This window comes from Neovison vison, chromosome 8, assembly GCF_020171115.1.
Source record: "Neovison vison isolate M4711 chromosome 8, ASM_NN_V1, whole genome shotgun sequence".
Lineage (NCBI taxonomy): Eukaryota > Metazoa > Chordata > Mammalia > Carnivora > Mustelidae > Neogale > Neogale vison.
This window is the reverse complement of record NC_058098.1, coordinates 105,191,165-105,207,165: the sequence shown is the minus strand read 5'-3', so window position 1 is coordinate 105,207,165 and position 16,001 is coordinate 105,191,165. Positions and strand designations below refer to the sequence as shown.

The window sequence follows — 16,001 nt, the reverse complement described above, 5'->3', positions numbered from 1 at the left end:
TTCTGAGGCTACATTCTCATGGTCCGTTTTTTTGGTTTCCATTTCTCATTTGCTCCATGATGGAAGATCACACCTTCATTCTTCCTGAAACTACACCCTCTCCACTCCCTGGTTCAGGACATTTGACGGCTTTGCAGCTTTGCACAATTCCTGGGTCTTTTCTTTCCTGATCAAGGGAGCTGGTAGAAGCCAGCCTCCTCAGTTTAATTATGCAACCTCTTTCTCCCTCAAGACTGGTACAGGGTTTGACAGAAAAGAGTATGCTCCAAGGAGGTTAAATACAGAACTGGATAGTGCATAGTCACCCACATCACTCACTTTATGTATGTTCCTCTTGCTAGCAGTGGCCACACTCAGGAAAGGTAACAGAAGAAAAGACATGTAAACTTTGCCCAGGGACATATCAACACTCAGCCACGTTTGTCCTGGGAACTCACCGACCCAATACCCGGCTTTTAACACCCCTAACATTGAAGAGGGAGAGAAAAAATTATATACCGGAGGGACAAGTGGGCCTGGTTCTAACTCCCGTTTTGGCCAAACCTCCTCCAATACACGTCGTGCACAAACTACATTCTCACTCGAGAAACGGAAAATCATTGTTTTTTACCCTCTCAAACGACAGGGCCCAAATTTTTCCACTGCACCAGGACCTAGCATGAACGTACTCATCTAGTTTTACCGATTTTAAGAGGATCATTAACTGCCCTATTTGTACGAAAAATACACAAAGTGACAGAGTCCAAAGTCCAACCCTTAGCCCAAAATCATGTGCTGAACATCTTCAGGGCAAAAAGGAAAGAGTGAAGAAGGCACCGGACAGGCAACTTTGGGAGCTGTTCTGAAGCCCAACGGAGGCTGCGGCCCCGCACCGCTTTCCAGACCCCTGCTTTAGCCACCCGCTTCCCCCTCCACGCCCACTTGTCCCCAACGCGGCCCGGGCGAGAGCTCCATCGTGGCCCCGCCCCTGCCCCGCCCCAGGCCCCGCCCCTCCGTCGACGTCAGTTGTTATGTCTCGGCCCGGGCCGCGGCCCCAGCTGATCCTCCGCTCCCGAGGCGACCGCTGCGGCCTCGCGAGGTGGCGGGGGCGTAGGTGACGGCGGCCGAGACCCGCGCCGCCCATTTGAGCGGGGCGGGCGCTCCGAGGCCAGGAAGCCGCCCCAGGGCCGCCCGGGGAGCCCTCTCAGGCCTGTTTTTGCTTTTCTTCTTCAGGACCGTCGGCCCGCGCGCCCTATTTCTCTCTGCAGAGACCGCGACGCCCCCTCCCGGGCCGGGCCGCGGTGCCCGCCCGCCTGAAAGGCGCCGCCCGCCGGCCTGAGAGAACCTGGAGCCGCCGCCGCGGTGCTCGCCGCGCCTTTCGCGGATCCTGGGCGGCCGGCGGGGCCTGGGGCCTGGGCTCCGGGCGCTGCGCTGCGGCGGCCGCTCCTCCCCGAGCTGGGCCCGGGGCCTGGCCGGGCGGAGCCCCTCGCCCTCCTGACCAGCCGCCGCCCGCCGCCGGTCGGCCCCAACCGCCTCCCGGGCTCGCCGCCCCTCCAGCCCCGGCCTCCCGCCAGAACCCCGCTTCCTTTGTGGATCTGAATGATTTTGGGGGGGCCTCCTCCCTCCCCTTGAGATTACGGTGCTGGAAGGCCGACCCGCCACCTCGGTCAGTGCCCCCCGCCCGGGTAACGTCCCTCGTTTTGTTCCTCCCAGCCGGCCCTCCCGCGTCCCGCTCCTTTCGGTGTTTGACTGATGGGTTTTTTCTAGTTTTTTTCCCTTTTATTCTTCTCATCTCCTGACTGGAAGGCCCCGCGAGAGGCTCTGCGCCTGGGCCCCTCCTCCTCTTTTCCTCACCCCCGCACCGGGAGCCAAACCCCCAGCCCCGCGGCCGGCGATGGCGAGACAGTGAGGGCGGCGAGGCCGGACCACGCTGGGACAGTGCCCGCGCCCCGGCGGGCGTGAGCACACACTCCCCCGCTCTGCGCCCCTCTTTTTCGTCTTCCGAGCTCTCTGTAAAGAGAGAAGACGCAGGGGAAGATGTGGCTGAAGCTATTCTTCCTGCTCCTCTATTTTCTGGTCCTGTTCGTCCTGGCCAGGTTTTTTGAAGCCATTGTGTGGTATGAAACTGGCATCTTGGCCACCCAGCTGGTGGATCCGGTGGCGCTGAGCTTCAAGAAGCTGAAGACCATTCTGGAGTGCCGGGGGTTGGGATATTCAGGGCTGCCCGAGAAGAAGGATGTCCGGGAGCTGGTGGAGAAGTCAGGCGAGTATCGGACGCCCCTGGGGTCCCCTCCACCGGGTGGAGGGGGTGACTTGGGCTTCCTCGTACTTGCTGTTTCCTCCAGACTGAGACATTACCTAGAAGGGTTAAGCCGACTACTCCGAGAGCTGTCCAGGTTTTCTACCAAAAAAAAAAAAGTGAATCCAGTTTTGAGAAGAGGGCTGGAATTATTTGCCCGGGTGTTGCTGTGTCTTTTTAAGCTTTTTTTTTTTTTTTTTTAAATAACAGATATAAGTGCAAGTTCTTAACATTGTTTACTAAGAAACAATTTTTTTAAAATTAGAGAATGTCACCCAGTTGCAGGCAAACTAGAAAGCATTATTTGTCGGTTGAAATTCATAGGGATATAAGAAAAGGAAAACCCCAAAACGTTGTCTGTAGATAGCAGTATTTGTCAGGATAGTAATCATAGTATAATGACAGGAGGAAAAAATGTTGGAATCCTTAATATCTATCAAAGAGGCATTTAGGGCTAAGATTTAAATTTTAAATCATGAGTTTATAGAGAAAGTGTTAACTGTATACAGTATTAGTTTTTCATACTTTATGGTGAAAATAAAGTGAGTATGTTTTGTGAATGCCTACCTTGTTTTGTTTTGGAAGAGTTTATATTTCTGTCAGTGTTTAAAAAACCTTTATGTCTTGGATGTAAACTTTTATTTTTCCTTTTAGAAGTCGGATACAGCTGCATCAACTTAAATGGAATGAGAAATAGAATGGAAATAGCTAAGAGAATATTTATTTAACATCTTAAGCAGTGTATTGTCAGTGACTGTTGGTTTGGGGGTAGGATTGAATAAGAAATATGGTTAATTTTTTTTTCACCCCTGGACAAAATTTATCTTTGTTTAGGTAAATGTCTAGAAGGGGAATGTACTGTAACTTGAGAAAGACATTCTGGGTTGCTGTAGGAAGCAGTTGAAACTGATGGTTATCTTTATTGTTGTTTCAAATATATCTGTCTGTTGTGTCCTTTACAAGACAGTTTTTTTCCTTATTTAGTACCCTGTAGCCATTAAGAATACTAACTCCAGACGACTTTAGCACTACATATTTGTAGGTTGAGGGTTGTCAAATTTGTATCTCACTACTGGAGTAGAGGAGGGAACCCTCTGTAGATGTGATGCTTTTTTTTTTTTTTTTTTTAAAGAAAACGGTAAAACCCATTTTTTTTCCTTGCCTCTTGTTTACTTACTGGTTTATGGTGACTTCTACCACAGGGGTGGGGGATGGGAAATGGAGTAAAGTAAATCTCTAATAAATTAATTTTCTACGTTTAGAAGTATCAGAACTACCAAAGCCAAATCATTTCTCATGGTAAAAAAATTAGTAACACTTTTTTCTTTTGACTTTTATTTAGTGTTGCTTCCTTTGGGCCTAAAAATTCTTGTCACTGTGGGTATACAAAGAATGTGCATATCATTTAAAGAATACACACAGCTCACAACAGTATGACTAGGATCACACATTTTATAGCAGAGAGGTCTTGGTGTAGCAATTTAACTTTATAATTTAAATGTTTGTTGTAAATGATCTTGCTGCAGTCATGCTTGTTTTTACATTAAGGCAAAAATTAATTTGACAGTAGTGTTTACTTTTTATTTGATGACAAGCTCTCAATTTACACTGTAAATTTGAGTTTAATGTAGAGTTTTTTTTTCTTACAGGTAATATTTTGTATCTAACCATCAAGTCTTAAAAGCCTTATGCTATTTTAAGCAAGTGATAATGGCAAATTCTGTAAACCCATTTCTAAATCTTGTAAGTCAGAAGTATATAAATCATACTGTTTAAAAATTATTTGAAGCCCAGCATGTTACACACAAAACTAAATAATACCGTGATGGCTTTTTGGACTTAGCAGGAAATTAAGTAATTTCCTAGCAGGTTATGTGATGACCCCACTAGAATATATGCTCCATGAGACGGTGGATTTTTGTCTGTTCATATTTGCCTGATACTAGTAGGTTCTTATGACATATTTACTGAGTGAATCTTAAATGGGTATATTCAGGTTCTACTTTTCTTTTCTATAGACTGAGATGAAAGTACTGTGATATGACTTTTAACAGTGTAAAATGGATTTATTGAAGTTGGGAATGTAGATTTTTTTTTTTAAAGATTTTATTCATTTGAGGGAGAAGAAGCACAAGCAAGAGGAGAGGCAGAGGGAGAGAGAGAGAAGCAGACTCCCCACTGACGTGGAAGCTCATGACCTGAGCCCAAGGCAGACGTTTAACCACTGAGCCACCCAGGTGCCCCAGGAATGTAGAATTTTTGAAATCTAACTGGTGTTATTTTTTTCATTTCTTCAGGTGACTTGATGGAAGGTGAGCTCTATTCTGCCCTCAAGGAAGAAGAAGCATCCGAATCCGTTTCTAGTACCAATTTCAGTGGTGAAATGCACTTCTATGAGCTTGTAGAAGACACAAAGGATGGCATCTGGCTGGTTCAGGTATAAGAAACAGTGATAGAAGTAAAATTATTTTTTACCAGAATAGTATTCACTCGCCAGTTAGTGACACTTTTGTGTACCTGTGTCATTTTTCTTAAACATAAGTCAGCCCGCATAGGGAGGCTCCAGTGACCTCTTAAAGAGGTTTTGCAGACCAAGGAAAATGAAAATTGAAGAGAGGGGAGAGAAAGCTTTGGGAAAACAGAGTTGACAAATCAATCCATTGTAGTTGTTGGATCTTCATTAAAGTAAGAACTACACAGATATATTCCTTTTGTTGAGCTATTTGCACTGTTTCAGTTTTGGTTAACAGTTTTTAATTCAGTGAACCAAGCGGTTTTTGTATCTAAAGGAAGAACCTGGAAGTCAAAGTAAGAAAATCCTTCTATTGGGGAAATAGCCAACTTCGTGACTATAGAGGATGAGATATTGTGGGGCATGGTGGGGAGTGCTCATTACTCAGCTTGTGAAATTGATGAAATGATCATTTTAAACCCTAAATTCTTGTGATATCAAAACTGTGAAATTTAATTAGCATATTAGAGCTATGTAGAGCTATGAAGGGCCTAAAAAATAGTCTTTTATGCTTCACAGAGTGTGCTTTATATATCACTCATGGTAAATGAGTGGGCATACATCATCATTTATGGATTTTAATGCAAATTAGCCAGTATTATATTGAACATGTAATTTCATAAATATTATTTAGGGCAAGGCTAAAGTTAAATTTTTAAAAATATAAGATCACTTAAAATAAAATATCAAATAAATTAACAGCATGATTTTGGCTAAAATTATGATTATTGAATCAGGATCAAATCCCAGGGCCCCAGATTTCTTGTCTAGTACTCTTGTCATTTCACTCTGGGGTTGGCTAAGTTAGATTCACAGCTTCTTTAGATTTCTTTCTGAGGACAGTAATGTCAAAACATAGTAAAAAAAAGCTAGGAGTTCAGAGACCTTAGATGCAGATCTGGTCCTGTTGTAGATTTGCAATATAATTATGAATAGACAGATTTTGTCTTGTACATGGCCTCAAATAAAACATATACATGTAAAGAGAGTGGAATAATACTGTGGTCCACGGAGTTAAATATTAAAGAGTTGAGGTTTGGGAATTCTTCAGGTGATTACATAAGCTATTTGTCACTTTCCTTGACATGCAGTCTTCCAATTGTGTTTGACCTTTTACCTGTCAAATAACCTAATTCTGTAATTTTTAAATTCAGCAAAGGGAGAACCTGGGAGGTTATGGGTGTAGTCTGTGCATTATCCATCAAATTCTAGTTTATTTCTCTGTCAGTTAATTGTATTTGAAAAATAAACTAGCATCTCTAAAGCTTTAATTCATAAGTAAATAGTTATTCCATTTCCTTTCCCAGATATTTATATCTGATGGTCTGATCAAGAAAGACTTGTTGGCTTTGATAATTTTTAATTTTATTTACTGATCCTGAGTTGAATAGCCTGTCCCATTTATCTGTATTCTCTATCTAAATGTTTCTCCATACATTGAGTGATCCCATAAAGATGAATGATAAATTGATGCTGAACACCTTCCAAACTTGAAAAAACCATGTCAAAGTTTAAATATTCTTTTGGTATGTAGGATTCTGCCTATAGACAATGAACACATTCTGGTTCACTAATTAACATATATTCTAGGCTTATAAATGATCTACTGTTTTTTAATGTTCTTTTTTTTTTTTTTAAGACTTTTTAAAAGAAGCTTTTATTTACTTATTTGAGAGAGAGAAAGAACATGCACAAGCAGGGGAGACTGGGCAGAAGGAAAGGGAGAAGCAGGCTCCCGGCTGAGCAGGGAGCCCAATGTGGGACTGGTTCCCAGGACCCTGAGAGTAACCTGAGCCAAAGGCACACACTTAACCCACTGAGCCACCCAGGCACCCTCACTGCTCTTTAATGTTCTATTAAAGATAACCGTCAGGGGGCACCTGGGTGGCTCAGTGGGTTAAGCCTCTGCCTTCAGCTCAGGTCATGATCTCAGGGTCCTGGGATCAAGCCCTGCATCAGGCTCTCTGCTCAGCAGGGAGCCTGCTTCCCCTCTCTATCTGCCTATCTCTGTGCCTACTTGTGATCTCTCTCTCTGTCAAATAAATAAATAAAATCTTGAGGGGGAAAAAAAAAAAAGATAACTGTGGGGGCATCAGGGTAACTCAATTGGTTAAGCTTCTGACTCTTGGGTTCAGTTCAGGTCGTGATCTCACAGTTGTGGAATCAAGCCCCTCATGTGAACGTGGAGCCTGCTTCACATTCTTTCTCCCTCTCCTCCTCTGCCTCTTCTGCTTGCGCTCTCTCTCTCTCTCAAATAAATAAATAAAATCTAAAAAATAATAATACAGATAAACATAAATTAAACTCTGTTAATAGGTGACAAAATTCAACTAGTTTATTTAGCAGCTAGTTGTATGCCAGGCCCTGGAGATATACCAGGAACATACATCAGGCTAAGTCCTTGCTTTCTCAGGTGCCTCACATTCCAGTTGGGAGAGGTATGCAATAAATAAGTAAGTATTTAATATAGCATCAAGTTAGTGGAAAATACTAAGAAGAAGAATAAGGAGATAGAGAGTGGCAAAAAAATTCTGATAAAGGGACACCTGAATGAAATGTAGAACAAATAATGAATGATAGTGAATGTTAGCATTATAAATTCTAATCACTAAATTATTTTCCTCTAAAATATTTTTAAGCCTCACAATGTATTAGTAGTTGAAAAATGACTCCTAAGGAAAATGGAATATATTTATGTGGTTTTCCATGTGTTAATGATAGTAGGACATACATTTAATTTTTCTAATGACATTCAGTGTTTGCACTGATCACCAGTGTCTGGCTTGTGTCCCTTGGGGCCAGTCGCTTACATCTGTCAGATGGCTGGCTTGGGTTAGAACAATCATCTCTGGCAGGACAACTGACAAGACTGAGATTGAAACTCTGTATTCTGGCATTCTGAAGTCACCAGCTAAGCTAATTAGCACAAACATTGGTTTTAGCTCTTAAGAGAGAGCTGTTGGTTTTTGTTTTTAAATTGAAAATGTCTGCTAGAATCAAGATAAGTATTCTCTCGGTTGCTTGTCATTCTTTCAGCTCAGGTCATATTTATGATAACTTTAAAAAATTTTCTTAGTGATTTGAATTATTCATTTCTATTTACTTTAAAAGAACCTGACTAATTTCAGTTTGCTCTGTCATTTTTTTAAAAAATTTAAAAAAATTTTTTCAAAAAATTTTGAATAGATCCTGGCCAGTTCAATCCTCCTTAGATTGCTTTTATTTTAGGTATGCTGTTTAAGAAATATTGAAGCACATCAGAGTTCTTTCCTCTCATCCCATTTTTCTAATATTATTCCTTACTCCTATGAATTGTGGTTTTCTTTTGTATTTATTGAGAAAAAAATGTATTTTTGCTATATGCTATGTATATTTGTTATATGCTAGATGGCATATAACTGATAATAAACACTTTGGATTTATAAATCATATCATTGAAAGGATGTCTGGATTTGCTTATTTAGGGAAAATGTAACTTTAATAAATGGGTATTAGTTATTACTTAGTTATTCTATCACGTGGTCATTTCATTTTTCTGGAATAGATTAGTAATCTGGGTTGATTATAGATTATAGATTGGTAATCTAGGTTGATTATCTTTTTTGGTGACACCACATGTGGAATTGTGATATTACACAAGAAAAATTGAATTTGTATAGTTTATTTAATTCTTCCTATATTTCTTATAATTTGTATCTTATGTGCAATTCATGCTTTTATTTTCTGCATGATACATGTTAATGCCTTTTTATTTTTCTCTTAATTGTTTTAAGATGTATTAATGCTCATGAATTATCTTTACATTGAACCAGAGTATTAGGATGCTCCTTTTCATGTCAAGGTTTTCCATGTCTGTCCTGTATTCTCTGTAATATGAGGTGAAAAGAAAGGAGCTAATTTTAGTTTTCCAGGCAGCAACACATATGGGACATCTTTATCATCAGTATACTATGTAACCCATGGAACAACTGAGTCCTCTTTTTTTTCTAACAGTTCTTTGTAACATTCGGAGTTTTCCTACTTTGTTCCTAACCTCAGCTCATATCTCTCGTCAGTTATTTATCACTTAGTTTGTGGATTCTTTGGTTTTTACCACCACCCAATCTTCTGAGCGTCACAAATTAAAGATAGTTATTTTTTTTTTTTTTCCTGTTCAAAAAACGCTTAGAGAGGCAGATGGAATAGTGGTTAGGCTTCTGAAATGGAAAAGTTAGCATGCTCTGTGGGTTTTATGGGTTCATCCTTATCTTAACATTTCTATTTCTCCTTTCTCACCTTGTTCAAAGAAGGACTGTGATATTTTTTCCCTACTGGCTTTATCCCCATCATAAGGAATTTAACGTCACTAGACTTGAGGTAGCAATGAAAAACATCATGTGATTTAAAGTAAAGCTTTGGGTCAATATTTGCTGAAGTATTATGTTACTATATTTCGTGTTTGGCTAAAAAGAGTTAATAGCTGTCTTAAAACTTGTTTAGCTTTGTTCTAGACAATCGTCTTTTCCATGGAGAGCCTAACCTATTAATAAATAAATAAAAGTAAATAAGTGTCTTTCTTGACACTACCCTAAAGGTAAAATACATGGTAAGCCATTTTATCATTTATTTTGTACTAGTGAAAAACTTTTACTTTTGTTTACTCATAAAGAAAGCTAGTGGGGATACCAAAGAAATAATTAAATGCCATTTAATTTTGTTTCTGTCAATCAATCACTTGTCCTCACTTTTAATGATCTTATATAATTTGCATATATTTATTTAAGTTGGGCTATGATTTTGAAAGTAGAAACTCCCCATTAGTAATGAAATATAGGGGGATACCTGGGTGGCTCAACTGGTTTAAACATCTGCCTTCGACTCAGTTCACAGTCCCACGGTCCTGGAATCAAGTCCTGCATGGGGTCGGGGAGGCGGTGGGAAACCTTGCTCAGTGGGGAACCTGCTTCTTCCTCTGCCTCCTGCTCCCCACTGCTTGTGCTTTGTCTCTCTCCCTCTCTTTCTTTCTCGGACAAATAAATAAATAAATCTTTAAAAAAAACAATGAAATACTGACAAATGCAGAAAATATCATAGCCCAGCACTCCTGTTCTATGGAGTTTTATTTAATTTAGCCTAAATTTATATGGCACATGTTCTAATTAGTAATAAAACCCACATCTAAAAATTAGGCAAAAGTATATGGTTTTTTTCTTATACAATTGTAACACCTGTAATACAGGAGGAAGGGAATAGACAATAACCCGAGGTGCAGTTTTTCTTTGAAGGTTTAACCGGACCACACTAGTTTGACATCAGAGAATATGGGCAGTTAGCATCACACATTATCCAACACAGTTCCATGCGTGGTGTGCTGGAGCCAGCTTATACTGCTTCATGAAGGATGATTGTTAACATCTCTTCCCAGTTCCATGTTCAGAGATAGCATGTTGGGAAATTGAAATCACCATATGGTAGTATTTATACCAACTGAATCAACAAGTAATAGAAATAAGAAGTTCCTTTTTCTTTTGGAGAGCTAGTTATTAAATGTCTACCAGCAAACCAGTGGTTTCATCCATTCATCTAACCATGCAACAAATATTTTTTGAAATCTAATGTGAGCCAACTGAACCTTGGGATTAGCACTGAGGGCACAAAGGTGAATAAACTATAGCCTGTGCCTTAAGACAGCTTAGAGTTTGGTTTACTGAAATGTGTAGACCAGTAAAAATCTTAGTATATGATTATCTTTCAGCTGAGTTAGATGGCCCGTGATGGTACTAACATCTTGATGCTAAAGAACTCTATTAGACTGTGAAGTGGAACCTAGGCAGAAAGAAAGGAGGTGCAGGCTCTCCGCTGAGCAGTGAGCCCAATGCCAGGCTCAATCCCAGGACCCTGGGACCGTGACCTGAGTCAAAGGCAGCCACTTAACTGACTGACCCACCCAGGCACTTCTGGAAAAAGTGTATTTTTAAATTCATTGAATTGAAAGTCCTCATATCTGACTGGGGTCCAAAACATTAATATACAATTGCATAGCAAGGTACTGTTTATGCTGATGTTTGTCCAGAAAATATTCCAGATGATAGGTTGCTAGGGAAGAGACTTATAACACATACCAAAAACTTGGTGGCTTTAGAGAACTTTAGTCAGATATAGAAGAATGAAGTTACTAAGCTGTAAAAAGCTGAAATAATTTAGGTCAGCATACATGTTTAATGAGTACCCAGATGAATTAGACACTGTATTAACTGCAGGAAATGCAATGGTGAGCAAGTGTAGGGATACCAGTTAGAGAGGCAGATAACTAGGGAAGAAAGAGGGTAAGATTCCTTCACTTCCAGCTTATGCTACCAACTCTGTTACAGACTTGGAACTCAGGCTGCACTTTCATCTAGTTTTTTTCTAGTCCTGAAAATATTTCCCACAGAGAACACAACATCTTTCCTGAACTGCCAAGGAATATGTCTCTACTTTTAATAAGACCAGCAATGTGAGTGTCACTCAGAATCGTCATGCATACTTTTGGACATGAGCTGGTGTGACATTACTACTGGTGTGACACAGTAGTAATAGGCCTAGAGTATTTGTTAGTGCCATGTGACTCAGCCAGGTGGGCTATTTTGTGAAAATATTAAATTTTTTAATGGTGATTTAATTCAACTTCTGTAAAATTTAATTTATGCCAAGCCATAAGTTGAATAATAGAACTATATAGGACATTGAACAGAGCAATTTCTAATTGCATAAATAGAACTTCAGAGTTAAATAAAACGCTTTCATGCAATGAATGCCTACAGGAGTTTTCATTTTTGTGTGGCCCTCTGTGTTAGGGGTGATTAAACTCTTCAAAAGCAGGTGTGGGTACAGCTTGCTGAATAAATAAGGCCCTGGGGTTACACATTGTCATGTACCTGCTCAGATGTTCCTACCTCTGATCACAAACTTGTGTTGTCTATGCTGTAACCAGCAGTGCCTGCCAATGACCCCCTCTCATTCCTACTTCCTTTCCTAGAATTGTGCTCTTTTAAGTCTGAAAGATACTTGTACAGTGGACAGGATATTCACTGAAAGATGCCCCTAGATATAGGGCATAACTTACATTGATTAGAACAACCTCTTAATTAACCCCTTGGTGCAATGTCATTATAAACACTGACCTGAAATGTTTGGGTCATTTGCAGCCTTGATCAGGAAATGGGAGTGAAAAGAAATTCTTTAAGAGTTATTTTAAAAAGTAGGGAGTAGAGTGGTATATGATTGCACGGAGACTTCTTAAACATTCTTAGTAAACTGAAAAATAAGTTTGAGCTTTCTTTGATTACTTGTTGGAAAGAAGAACTACCATATTGATTCTTGAGTAGTGGGGGGGGGGGAAGGAAGAGAAATGCCTGCCCTGCTTTTTCTCCTGACTATTCAGATAAAATGTATCCAAACCTTTTGGTCCACGGAAAAATGAAAACTAGGGACTTAGTGGGTAACGTAACTGGCATGAACCTCCTCAGAAAGAGCTTTCATGTCCCCAGATTACCCTCTTTCTGCTTACCTCCACCATCTGAGCATTTGAATAAATAATTCATGTCTCCCTTGGGCACCTGGGTGGCTCAGTGGGTTGAGCTGCTGCCTTCGGCTTAGGTCATGATCTCAGGGTCCTGGGATCGAGTCCTGCATCGGGCTCTCTGCTCGGCGGGGAGCCTGCTTCCTCCTCTCTCTCTCTCTGCCTGCCTCTCTGCGTATTTATCATCTCTCTCTGTCAAATGAATAAATAAAATCTTTAAAAAATAATAATAATTCATGTCTCCCTCAACAAGACCTCTATTTTTACTAAAAAGCACATTATAACCATTTGTTTAATGCTCTAAATTGTGTATATGTTCGTGTATTTATGAAGCATCAGAGTTACTACAAAATGTTATGTATAGCATGTAAGTCTCTATAGATGTGGGGATGATAGTAGCAATGGTGTAGGGCAGGGGTTAGTGGACATAAAGTGAATTTCAAGTCACTTGTCACCACCACATGCTCTGTCTCTTTCTGCTGCCCTTTGTTAGGCTTCCCAGCAGAGAGGCCACAATGAGGTGCTGTACCACTCTTGTGTCTCCCAGGGGTATATATTGGCACTCATTTCACTCATGCACCTGGGATTTCATTTCCTGGAGGCATTGTGAACATGAAAATGGCCCTTCCTCCTAGAAAGGACCCCCGAGTATTGTGTTGTAATTTTGAATTAGATAACATCAGTTACATAGCCTTTGTAAAAATAAACTTGGCCTATATACCCTAGGTTTAAAATAAATCAAACAGATGGTTTTGTGAAGACTAGAGACATTCTGACTTTCCTTTAAGTTCCTATTCAGTTGTTTTTGGTTTTAACATATAATTTTGTTTTTTACTGGTGTGTCTGTTGAAGTCCTGCCTTCATTCAAAGCAGAAAGATTAGGGAATAAAAGGAAAAGGTGTTAACGATTAGAAAGTCTAAGAAGCCATGACTCATTTTGGAGGTTAACTTATTAGAGTTTTTTCTTTTTCCTTCTTTTCTTTTTTTAAAATATCTTTTACTTCTCCCAGTCTTACTTGTGTTTGAAAGCTATTTGCAAATTTGAAGTAGAAGTTCAAGGGTGTAGAATTCATTACGGCAATTTTTTTTATATGTTAGAACCTTTTCATGATTGTTAAGAAAAAGCTGTAGAAGTAATAGTATTGGTTTAGTTAAAGCATAGTTTAATAGAAAACATATGTTTGACTCTCGGTTCCTTAATAAAATTTTTAAAAAGTGAAATTTGAACTCATTAAACCCACATATGATAATTTCTAGTAAGCCTTATTTGGATTATTGTTTAAAATTTTTGGAGCCGAGAAATGCCTCCAAAGGCCATTTACTTCCTGTGTAACTTATTTCTAGAGAATAGACCTACAGGGTGAAGAATGTGGCTAGCTTTTTAATATGGTTTTGATTCCCCCTCTATGTAACTGCCACAGAGTGTGGAAGTTTAATGCACTGTATTCAGTGTTTTAAGCCTTTTCAGCTGGACAGTAGTTCTTTCTACAAGAATTGCTGTGATGATGTAATTGGGAACAGAATCTTTTTGCAAAAGATAAAAGTGTATTGTAGATAGTAAGTGGTTAGTTCGATTTCATTTTAGGTAATTAAAGTTTCTGTTTTTCTTTCTGGGCAAACAGGTCATAGCAAATGACAGAAGTCCCTTGGTTGGTAAAATCCACTGGGAGAAAATGGTGAAAAAGGTGTCAAGATTTGGAATACGAACAGGCACTTTTAATTGTTCCAGTGACCCCAGGTGAGTTGATTAGGCATTTCTTAGAATTTGAGTTCTGACCAGAATTGTCTTAACTAATGAAGACAATGATATGAGAAGCCTATTTGAACTAAAAGCTAACTATAATGTTTAGCACACTGTTAGTTATACAGGTGCTTGATTAATAGTTTTTGATAAACTGACAGCTATTTACTTTCTTTCTGAGATGACTTTCTCTATCACATTCTTCTATATTCTTTCTAGTGGAGGTGACTCAAGACTATGTCTTCAGTCCTTCTAGTTTCACTTTTCTTCCCAAAAAGAGTTCAGCTCATTTATAGCTTTGTACTGATTGAAATCTTTTGTCATAATTCTAACCTCTGCTTTGCGTGAGGATGGTCATTTCCATCTCCCCTACTCCTAAATGTGTCCTTCTCCCTAAACTGTCCAAATTCAGATTCATCCTTTTTTTCTTTCATCAGGCATGTACCCTTTCTACCTTTCCTTTTTCTGTTCTTTACTGTTGTGTTTTGTTTTGTTTTCCCATTTTCTCAGACAAGAATCCTTGCGGGCATTTCTCTTTTTTCTTTTGTCATCATCTACAGTATTTTATTTATTGTGTTATTTCTTGTTTCATTATTAAATTATTTCTTTGAAATGCTTCTTATTTGGGGGCACCTGGGTGGCTCAGTGGGTTAAAGCCTCTGCCTTCAGCTAGGGTCATGATCCCAGGGTCCTGGGATCGAGCTCTGCTCAGCGGGGAGCCTGTTTCCTCCTCTCTCTCTCTCTCTGCCTGCTGCTCTGTCTACTTGTGATCTCTGTCTGTCAAATAAACAAATGAATGAAATCTTTTTTAAAAAAATTTTTTAAGAAATGCTTTTTATGGGCGCCTGGTTGGCTCATTGGGTTAAGCCACTGCCTTCGGCTCAGGTCACGATCTCAGGGTCCTGGGATCGAGTCCCGCATCGGGCTCTCTGCTCAGCAGGGAGCCTGCTTCCCTCTCACTCTGCCTGCCTCTCTGCCTGCTTGTGATCTCTGTCAAAAAAAAAAATAAAATCTTTTAAAAAAAAGAAATGCTTTTTATTTCAACTTCTAGTGCCATCAAGTTTTAACTTTTACATATATTCATTCATTTAATTACTCTTTCAGTAAATATTAATAAAAGATTAGCATGTACAGCATGTTCTGTTTAGTTCTGAGGATAGGACATATGATGTGTATGTAGAAAACCCCACAACATTGGATAGTTTCTAATGTAAGTAATAGATCTGATTTATCTGTGTCCCTTTTATGTGGCCCCAGTGAGAAGTCCGTTAGCTGTAGAAAACCCTTCAATACTACTGTATTATACTACTCAGATTTTCCTTTCTTCTTTAAATCCATGTTTGCTTCATTTTACCTCAAGATTGTTTTGCTTATTGGTATTATAGGGTGTGATCCACACCCTAAGGTGTAGAGTCCCTAGAGAACTGGAGATAAGAAAGAAAGTTCTTGTATCTCCTAACTCACAGTCTCCTCATCTACCCACAAAATTTGCATTCTCATCTTCACCACAGAATCTTGAATATATCTAATGCCTTTTGTTGAAATGTCCAGAACAGCCCTAGTGTTAATGTTCTGATGAAAAGGAAATTGTTGTTACTTTTTTCCTTTATTTATCAAAGATAGTTGCATTTGGTCTGATCTCATCATTCCCAAATAGTCTCTGAGTGAAAGATCTTTCTCCCCTGTACTAGTGATTGCTATACCAGAACAAATTAAAATACCAATATTTTTATTTTTTTTCAGGTAATCCCAAAAGTCAGTATCACTCTTGTTTTTTTAACATTTTATTTATTTATTTGACAGGGATCACAAGTAGGCAGAGAGGCAGGCAGAGAAGGAGGAAGAAGCAGGCTCCCTGCGGAGCAGAGAGCCTGACGTGGGGCTCGATCCCAGGACCCTGGGATCATGACCTGAGCCAAAGGCAGAGGCT

At 39.7% G+C, this 16,001-nt stretch overlaps 1 protein-coding gene across 2 annotated transcripts in view; it reads left to right on the top strand.

Moving 5' to 3' along the window:
• The first annotated feature begins 1,557 nt into the window (after nucleotides 1-1,557).
• Nucleotides 1,558-16,001, top strand: part of LOC122915068 (charged multivesicular body protein 3) — a 101,906-nt gene continuing 87,462 nt past the window's right edge. The window contains exons 1-3 of one of the 2 annotated variants that reach the window (XM_044261572.1): nucleotides 1,558-2,242; nucleotides 4,576-4,715; nucleotides 13,953-14,068. In XM_044261572.1, the coding sequence (XP_044117507.1) occupies nucleotides 2,017-2,242; nucleotides 4,576-4,715; nucleotides 13,953-14,068 (482 nt within the window). In that variant the 5' untranslated portion in view covers nucleotides 1,558-2,016. The remainder of the gene's footprint in view (nucleotides 2,243-4,575; nucleotides 4,716-13,952; nucleotides 14,069-16,001) is intronic. The other variant, XM_044261574.1, reaches the window with a different exon arrangement.